The sequence below is a fragment of the Gekko japonicus genome, unplaced genomic scaffold (genome assembly GCF_001447785.1).
Source record: "Gekko japonicus isolate JY-2015 unplaced genomic scaffold, Gekko_japonicus_V1.1 scaffold3284, whole genome shotgun sequence".
Classification (NCBI taxonomy): Eukaryota; Metazoa; Chordata; class Lepidosauria; order Squamata; family Gekkonidae; genus Gekko; species Gekko japonicus.
Genome location: NW_015171600.1, coordinates 54689 through 64805, shown reverse-complemented (window position 1 = coordinate 64805; position 10117 = coordinate 54689). Strand labels below are relative to the sequence as shown.

General features: G+C 41.0%; 2 protein-coding genes and 1 pseudogene across 2 annotated transcripts in view; all 3 read right to left on the bottom strand.

The window, feature by feature from the left end:
* LOC107117741 (olfactory receptor 14I1-like) overlaps nt 1-878 on the bottom strand; it is an 8758-nt gene extending 7880 nt beyond the window's left edge. Inside the window, exon 1 of the mRNA XM_015419904.1 lies at nt 692-878. Coding sequence (XP_015275390.1) covers nt 692-878 — 187 coding nt within the window. The remainder of the gene's footprint in view (nt 1-691) is intronic.
* Nucleotides 879-1373: 495 nt separating this feature from the next.
* LOC107117740 lies at nt 1374-2102 on the bottom strand (annotated as a pseudogene).
* Nucleotides 2103-8579: 6477 nt separating this feature from the next.
* On the bottom strand, nt 8580-9545 carry LOC107117739 (olfactory receptor 14A16-like). Its single transcript, XM_015419903.1, has one exon. The coding sequence runs from the start codon at nt 9543-9545 to the stop codon at nt 8580-8582; it is 966 nt and encodes a 321-aa protein (XP_015275389.1).
* Between the last annotated feature and the right edge of the window lie 572 nt (nt 9546-10117).

Here is a 10117-nt window from a genome sequence, read left to right as displayed (position 1 = left end):
AGCCTGCTGGCCAAACCAGTGGAGTGCTGCCACAAGCTGCCCCTCGAGCTGCTCCGCCACTGCCTGGGCCATGGCCCCCAGCCTGCCCAGGCTCTACCCATCCTCAAGCCAGCCCTCGCACAGTGCCCCTACAAGGCGGGACCAAGCAACTCCTGTGAGGCCTGTGAGGAGCTCTGCCTCACCCTCTTGTTCCTAGGTACACTTAACACAGAGACACCAGAAATCAGCGAGTCAAGAAAATTGTAAAGTACAAGTAATATGAGATTTTTTTAAAAAAATTCTCTTTATTCATTTTTTATAACAAAGCAAACAAGAACATGCAAATAATCCAATAATAAACACTCGACATTCCTACAAAAGAGTTACAGTATCATTCAGGTATTTTTGAACTTAAAGCCCCAGAGATAATAATAACAAATAACGAAAGCATCCTTTAAATTTCGACTCTTAGTACATTACATCAAAACCCATTTTTGGTAACAGGTATTTATTGGCAATATGCCCCGTGAAGTAAGAAATGAAAATATCGGGAACCAGGTTGATTCAAATTTGAGGTTAGAGGGCCGTAAAATTTGAGCTCTATGTACTTTATCTGCTATCTTAGCCATCACAAATTGATCCCATATTTTTTCATGCAAGGCTGCTATTGTTGGAGGATGAGGAGACCTCCAACATGACGCTAATGTCAAACGCGCTGCAGCCAGAAGCATCGAGATAATTTCCCTGTTCCTAGCATCCACATCATTATCCCAGTAGTTCAGCAGAAACACTTCAGGCTTAAGGCTTAGATCTATCGAAGTTATGTCAGCGATCTCCTTCCGAACGTTCTCCCAAAAATTATGGGTAATATGAGATTTTTTGATATATCTAATATACATCTTAGATTTCTAAAACAGAAAAAGATGCAATAAAAAGGTATGTAAATCTTTGCCAAATACATAATAACCTCCATTTAAAGGAAAGATATATATTCCTAAAAAGAGTTTATCAAAAAGATCCAAATATGGACATCTATACTGGCTCAAAATAACCATAAAGTCAAACATCTTCTTTCTGTTTATTCTTCCCAAACATAATTCTCACAGAAATTAAGTTTTCCAGATCAACATAATGAACTATGTTTTAAAGAAGACAGAGCAAATATTATTTAACAAATAATATTCAGTAACAGTAATTTTGTATGGATTTTTTCCTAGTATAGCAAAATCTACAATAAGAAAAGTGAAAGATACAGAGAATGTGTTATTAAGCTGAGGTAACACTTTGTGTGGCAGATACAATTAATTTTTTTAATATATTCTTCAGTGTCTATAACCCAAAAATAATAAAAATATATTTTTTAAAATGATGATGTATAATCTACTATCACATTTCTATGGAATAGCTCTGCTGGGGATTGCAGAAGAATGCCTAGAACTGAAGAGTTTCAGCAAAGCAGTCTTGATCTCTTTGTTTCTTATGCTATAGATGAATGGATTGAGCAATGGCAGGAGTATAGAATAAATTACTACGAAAACATCAACATCAGATGATGTGTTAGCAGGAGGACTTACGTAAGCAAACATTGCTGCAAAAATAAGCAGAAACACCACAGTGAGATGAGGAAGGCAAGTGGAGAGGGCTTTTTTCCAACCCTGCACTGAATGGATTCTGAGCACTGTTGCAATGATCTCCATGTAAGTTAAAAGCATGAAGATAAAGCATCCAAGTACTGTGACAAAGCTATGAATAAAGAGGCCAAATTCAACTAAGCATAGGTCAGAGCAGGAAAGTTTTAGTAACTGTGGGATCTCACAGAAGAACTGATTGACCATATTGGAGCAGAAGGTGATGGCAAAAGTGCCAGCCATATGCAATATGCCATAAAGTATGCCGCTTATCCATGCACCTCCTGCCATCTGCATGCAGACTCCTCTGTGCATAATTGTTTCATATCGCAGTGGTTAACAGATGGCAACATAGTGGTCATAGAAGAAGAAGAGAAAGAATACCTGGGCTACACATACAGAATAAGAAACTGACCGGTTATGCAAGAGGGAATTGGCCATAGATTTTGGCATTGTGACGGAAACTGAGCCAAGGTCCAGAATGGCCAGATTCATAGGAGTGTGCAGATGGTGATCAAAGACTACTGAAAGGGTTATTATAAGGTTTCTAGTTGCCAGTCACAAAGAAGTGCAAAATCTGTAGTTCTTGGAAATTTGAGAATCCCAAGAGCAGAAATTCAGATGCTGAGGAAAGATTGGACATTTCGCCTCCATATCAAAATGTGAGCTACCTGTAGAATGAAAAAGAGAAGACCTTTTAACTGAATAACATCCTAAATTGTGATAAAGCAGAGAGGGGACCAAGATTATTCCTGCTTTCCTGTCCCGTCCACCATCATGCATTGTACATAAGAATGCATGACTGTAGGATATGTATACTCAGGATATTACACCATATATTATGTAGGCACCCAACATGGTAACACTTTCTACATGCATACATATTGTACATACAGAGATGATCCATGCATGGAAAATGGAGGAAGGGCAATGGATAGCATTCTAATTCCCAGTCCACAGTTTGCATCTATTTTGACAGATCCAACTCTTGAAATTAGTCAGAAAATATCAAGGGTGGGATACTATGTTAGCAGACAATTGTTCATGTGTTGTGTAATATTAACTTGGTTCCGGCATTTTTGGTCACAAGCCTGTGACAGCACTGTAAGCAGTGGCAGAGGAAAGCAGGAAGGTGTCACTTTAGCGCTGGGCTGCAAGTATTATACAAACTCAACTGTAATATTAGAGGACTACTTTACACAGAGAGTGATTAAAATATGGAATTCGCCAGAGGATGTAGTGATGGCCACAGGAATAATCAGCTTTAAAAGGGGATTAGATAGATTCATGGAAGATAGGTCTATCAGTGGCTACTAGCCATGGTAACTGAGGGGAACCTCCACAGTCAGAGGCACTAAGCCTCTGAATCCCAGAGCCAGGAAGCAACTTCAGGGGAAAGCCTCGGTCTCTATGCCCTGTTGTTGGCCATTCAGAGGAACTAGTGGCCATCCAGAGGAACTAGTTGGCCACTGTGTAAGACAGGATGCTGGACTAGATGGACCATTGGTCTAACCCAGTAGGGCTCTTCTTATGTTCTTATGTCAGGAGGTGGCATCCAGCTGGCTTTTTCACTCACTCTCACTCAGTTCCCAATTACTTTACCTCTCACCCCCTATGACTTTTGACCATGCAGTTTCCATGATCTTGAGATGTAGACTTTGGGGGGATCATAAGATCCTTATTATTTCATAAGCAGAAAAGCTGCTCATAGGTCATCGAGGCATTGCATTTTATCAATCCAAGTAGATTGGAAATATTCAAAATGAGAGACAGAGAAATGCTGAGGGTAGAAGGGGGAGGGAGAAATAAGAAGAGAAGCAAAAAAGAATTACAGGAACGAAAAGAGAGCTCTATTATGAGGGTGACAATGACATGGTTCAGAGATAAAGCTCATTTGCTTGGTTACCTTGGTTACCTATATCATCCTGCCTGGTAATAAGGAAAAAATTGCCTGGTCTCATGCACAGATTTATGGTGAAATGTATAGTGAAATTACAATTCATAACAGGTCTATGAGAGTACAATCATATGGCTTCCATCTTTTCCACACTTAGAGGCAAACTGATCTCCACAGAGGTGGCTAACCATGAGAGGGTCACCCACATGAGAGAGTCATTCTCAGTAGCAGTTTTTCTGTTTGTCTTAGATCAGAGTGTCTGATAGATAACTGAACTATTTTGAGTGGCAGTTAAAGCATTCAACGTAGCCTATATTGCAGGGGGGGTAGATTCCTAGTTCTCACCATTCTCCACTGAATAAGCTTGGTTGCTGTACCCTTTGCCCAAATTCCTGTTCAAAATGGAGCATGAGAGCTGATGCAAAAGGCACTTCTGGGGTTAAGTTGCTGAGAGCCCAGCCAATAACAAAAGATTAAAGGGGTGAGTATTGAAGTCAGCTACACCTCTGGAGGCCACTACATTTGCAGCTTCTTCTCCACCTGCCTGCCGTATCCTTAGATTGCAGGAGTAGCTTGTCACCATGCAAGGTGCAGACTGGATTTTCCTGGATTTCCCCCAAGTTGCCCGAAGTGCCTCCTTTTCATTCTGAATGTTGTAATAAACAGACATGGTCTTTTGACTTGTTAGGCTGTATCAAGGTTGGCAGAAATAGTTCAAATGACAAGTGTATTAGTAGGATGATTACAGGCACTTGGAGGCCTCCGAAGGTGAAAGGAGGCTTTGAAAAGCTTGCTCTTCAATGCCTGCATGGTAGGCGGGTGTGGTGGAGGAACTCTGTTGATGCTTTGCAGCATCAGCCAACCCCCCAGTAATTTTATTTAGTTACTTTGTTGATACACTGCCTGTCTCCCCAATGGAGACCCAAAGCTTACATTCTTGGGTTGGCACCTTTCTGCCTGGTTTTCTATCCCGAGTGGAAGGAACAGAAAACACCTGATGAGTTTGAGGCCAGTGTGATGTCACTCAGGAATGCTCCTCCAGAACTGTGGCTGCCCCTTGTGTAACCCATAGTATGTTCTTGCACTATATTCTCTATATTTATGGTATTGATTTATGTCATGTTGTTGTTCGCACTTTGTTGTTTTCCTGTTAACAGTTGAAAATTTAATAAAATATATTTGCAAAAAAAATGAAGGGCTGTAGCTCACTGGCAGAGCATCTGATTGTCATGCAGAAGGTCCCAGGTTCAATTCCCAGCATCTTCAGTTAAAAGGATGAGGTAGGAGGTGACATGAAAGAGCTCAGACTGGGACCCTGCAGAGCCACTGCTGGTCTGAGTAGACAAAATACTGACTTTGATGGACCAAGGGTCTGCTTCAGTATAAGGCTGCTTCATGTGTTCATGAGCTGTTTAAAAAGCTAGTTTAAGTATTAACCTGTTTCTCCTGTCTTTATCTCAGGATATGGAGGACAACCTGTGTCCAAATTCTACCTCTTAAATGGATAAGGAAGCATTTGAATAAAAGCTTCATTTAAAAAACAACAACAACAAAAATCTCTGCAGGTGTTAGGGGAAAGCATAACAATTAGAGCAGGGGTGTCAAACTCAATTGTTATGAGGGCCGGATCTTACATAAATGAGATTTTGTTGGGCTGGGCTATGTGTGTCATAAAATGTAATGCCTGGTAGCAGTGATATAAACTTTATAAAGGACACAAACACAAAGGTTTTTTTTTAACTTGAAATAAAAACATGCTTAAAACATTAGCACTCTTGCAATATTTTGTTTATTTAACGGTATCTGATAACTGACACCTCTTGTTCTGAATTATTGCATCAAAACGTCTGTGATGTTACAATCTTGAGTATGCTGTTCAGGTGTGTATCTGTAAGCTGCAAACCTACTTTTGATTTATTGACATTCACCACAGAAATCTCATGCTCAGAGTTCTGAGCCTAGGACCCAGGTTAAAACATGAAATGACTGAGTGATTAAGAGAGTCTGGCAAAGCAAGCTATGATGCAGCAGCAGAACTGGAAACAGGAGATGGCCAGTTCCACTGTGGGCCTGATGGAAGCCCTCCCCTGAGTTAGAGGGATGAGCAGACAAGTGAATCAGAGGAAAAGAAAAAATCGACAAATTACTTTGGCCAACACTACAACTACATTTAAGAAATTCTTACCATGACTGTGCAAATTGTTTGGGGAATATCTTTCAATGTCAGGTTCAGTTTCTCCAGGTGCAGCTTTACTCCCTCCTGAGTCTTGAATCTTCTTGTAGAAAATGTCTCCATTCATGTTGCTGATGATCCAGTATACCAGAATGAAAAAAGGATGTGTGCCCAAGAATGAGATTAATTGAAAGCCTATTCTGATGTACTTCCAAGAGTCCTGTACGCCTTTCTGAACCCTTCCCCCTTGGCTGTGTTGCTTCTTACTGTGGTACAACAATCTTAAACAGATAATTAATGTGCTATATTTTCTGAATCTGTTTGGGTACATGACAGAAGACCAGACTTGTAAGAGAAAAGTTGATATCTATCAATATCTCAGATGTCTTTCATTATGCCTAGGTACACTTGGCAAATGATGTCAGATCAATGGGTCAGAGTGTGAAGAAAGGGGTAGGAAAGGGAGACTAGAAAGGGAAGACAGAAATGGAATAGACAAAATAAGTTAGATCCAGCCAGCTTTTTCAATAAGGGACAAACTAAATGTGACAGCATCCTTATAACTGCTATGAGGATACCACTACCATTATAAAGACATTTCAAGTCCCCAACTAGTGTGTGTGTGAGAGAGTGAGTCTGCACTGTAGGCCCAATCAGGAACAGGCCTTTGTAACATTTCAAAATCTCTCCAACATGGTGGTGGCCAAGAGTACACAGTCATGTTTAGTTTACCTCTCAGAGTCGCTCCATTCCCCTCTGTTGCCAGATCCCTGCTGACCACCAGCAGGGGATGCGGGGTTAGGGTTGCCAGATGCAGGTTGGGAAACTCCTGGAGATTTGGGGATAGTGCCTGAGTACAGAGACCTTGGTGGGGTGCAATGCCATATGGTTCACCCTCCAAAGCATCCATTTTTTCTCTCTCCAGCGGAACTGATCTCTCTGGTTTGGAGATGAATTGTAATTCCAGGGGATCCCCAGGTGCCATCTGGAGGCTGGCATCCCTACTACAGCCCTGATTGCTTATAGCTTTTGTCTGGGCAAATCCCCAACAGAGCTACTCCTGGTGGTCAAAGGGGACCTTTCCTTCCTTTTTCACCAGTAGAAATTTTGGCTGAATTCAACCCAATGTCTGATTTCACCCGAAAGGACGACCCCAGCAACTCAACAAGAAAGCTTCTCAGCCTCTGCAGGAAGATGCTATGCAGCTCACTAGTGGGGAAAATAGATTAAGGTAGCTAGGATTGATCTTATGCATGGTTATGGATACATTCTTTCAAACATGTTTTAATGCAGTTTTACAAGATTTGTTCAGAACCAGCCCTTGGACTTGGCCTGTAGCCCCCAGTATACCTTAGATGTATCATTAATTATGTTCCAGTGCATTAGGCCTTAGAGCACATTGCATTCCTCCAAGCACAGTGAAAGTTCTCATTGGATATGTGGCAAGGAAACCCAGTTTTCACATAGATACTGGGGAGAGAAACTTTTATATGTCAACGTAGTCCCAACCATGTATGTCAGAGAAGGAGAGGTGTATTAACTGTGGGATTTCATACTCAAATAGTTCAACCTTATTGCAGAAGAAGGTAATTGTAAGTGTCAACAGAGCTGCAATCTGGCATAGAATATAGCAAACTAATCCATGCACTGATCATCATTTGAATGGAGATCGCTTTATGCACAATTGCCTTATATTGTTGTGGCATGCAGTGGCATAGCAAAATAGCAATCAGGTGCCATCATTGTGCATGTGTTCAGGGGGGGGGGATCTGACCTTCTGAAAGAGAGAGAGAAAAAACTTGACCACCTCTTATAACATATGTAATTGACCAGATGTTTATTAGGGAGTTGGCCATAGATTATGAAACCATAACAGAAATCACAATGGGGCATTCAAAAAGAACCAGCAAGCAAGCACAATTTGGTGACTTTCCATTAGATTAAAGCATCTGAAATGCCATGCTTCCCAGAAGAAAGGATTTATATATGTATTTCTTTTTTATTTTTAATAAATTTACAGATATTAATGCCATAAAAATAACAAACAGAAGAATACAAAAAACAAAAACCCAAAACCCTCTCAAGACAAATTATAAAAGTTGCATACATTCAAACTTGGATTCAACTTTTCATGCTAGAAATGAATACCCTATGCTTGCTTCCAATGAATTTCACAAATTGATTTTCACAAGTCACCCACCGTGTTTTGGGAGGGTCTAGAGAAATGCAAAATCACAAAAACTAAGGAAATAAAGACATACATTTAAGAATGGTAAGATAGTGATCTCAGCCCATTAGGAGAGGAGCTGTGGCAAATAGAGGGGGTCTGGCTCAGCACTGAAACTTCTACTTGGCATGCAGAAGGTCCCAGTTTCATTCCCAGGCATCTCAAGCTGAAAAGATTAGGGGGTAGATGATGTGAAAGACCCCTGCTTGACAACCTAAGGAGCTGCTGGCAGTCAATTTAGATAAAACAGACTTTGATGGACCAATGGTCTGATCCAGTATAAAGCAGCTTCCACTGTGTGTGTGTTAGCGTGTTTGTGTATTTTTGGTACACAGACAGAATTATTGGGTTGGAGATAAGGTGCAAGATGCCATCCTCTGAAGCTAGAAGGCCTCATGGCATCATTGGCAGGGGGCTCGTATTGATGTCTTCCTCCTCCTCTTTGCAGTTATCTGTTTCAAATGGCTTTTGCTCCATGTGGGACCTCTAACCATCCAGCATCACATTTTCAGTCCTCACAGCTATGTACTGATAAAAGTGAAAGTGAAAATCTCTACCTGTCCCACCAACGTCTGTTCGTGCTTCACAAAATCGAAACAGTTATTATTGGTATATTATATCATGCATAGCCCAGGGTACAAAACCAAAAAAACACAATAAACTAAAGAAGACAGTTCAGCCCAGTTTTACAAGATGAATTTTGCTGGAGCTGGTTTGGGGAAAACGTCTAAAACCAGTGAGCTTTAACAATGCAGTCTTGATGTCTTTGTTTCTCATGCTATAGATGAAGGGATTCAGCAGTGGAGGTAATATGGCATAAATCACTGCAAAAAGGATATCGAGATCAGAGGATGTGTTAGCAGGAGGCCTCAAGTAAGCAAAGAGTCCAGTGAAAACAAGCAGAGACACCACAGTGAGGTGGGGAAGGCAAGTGGAGAGGGCTTTTTTGCAACCCTGCTCAGAAGGCATCCTGAGTAGTGTTGCAAAAATCTTCACATAAGTTATAATGATGTAGATAAAACATCCTCCAATTAAGCTGCAGGTAAACAGACTAATTCCAATTTCAATTCGATATAAGTCTGAGCAGGAAAGTTTTAATATTTGTGGAACTTTACAGAAGAACTGATTGATTTTATTGGAGCAGAAAGTGATGGCAAAAGTGCCACTGGTATGTAATATGGCAGAAAGTGTACCGGTAAACCATGCACTTATAGCCATCTGAATGCAGGCTCCATTATTCATAATTGCCTCATATTGCAATGGATGGCAAATAGCAATATGCCGATCATGTGCCATTACTGTGAGGATGGCAAAATCTGACCCTCCAAATAGGAAGAAGCAGAAAACTTGAGCCACACAACCTGCATAAGAAATTGACCTGCTATTCATGAGGAAATTGGCCATCGCTTTAGGTAACATCACAGAAATAGAGCCAAGATCCATAAAGGCCAAGTTCATGAGAAAGAAGTACATGGGCATATGCAGGTGATGATCCAGCACTACAGCCATGATGATGAGAAGATTGCCAGTGACTGCTACCATGTATACCGCTAAGAAGACAAAGAAATGTAAGATCTGTAATTCTCGGACACCTGAAAATCCCAGGAGTAGAAACTCAGATGTGGAGGTAAGATTCGCCATTTTGCTCTCAATATCTGGTTGCAGATTACCTGTACAGATGAGTAGAGGAAACATTTTAGAGAACAATCCTCAGCAGGTCTCCTCAGAATCCTACTCTTGTCTATACAATGGGGTTTTCTCTCAGGGAAGTGTTCTTCTGACTGTACTGTGAACCTACTAATATCCATGAATGGTTATTCAGGATTCCTTGTTTGACCATCTCAGTCCAATAGATAACCTTGTTTGGAATGAGCAACGAATGGGACAGTTTGCACATAGGGAAACTGGATGGCCCAACATCCACATATTTGTTTCCACAGACCTAAGCTTGTCAATCCTAAAAGAAATCAATCCTGTCTGTTCCCTGGAAGGCCAGATACTGAAGCTGAAGCTCAAATGTTTTGGCCATCAAATGAGAAGGGAGCACTCACTGGGGAAGACCCTGATGCTGGGAAAGATTGAAGGTAAAAGAAGAAGTGGATGGCAAAGGATGAGATGGTTAGACAGTGTAGTCGATGCAACAAACATGAAATTAAGCAAACTCCGTAGCACAATGGAAGACAGGAGGGCCTGGTGTGATGTGGTCAATGGGG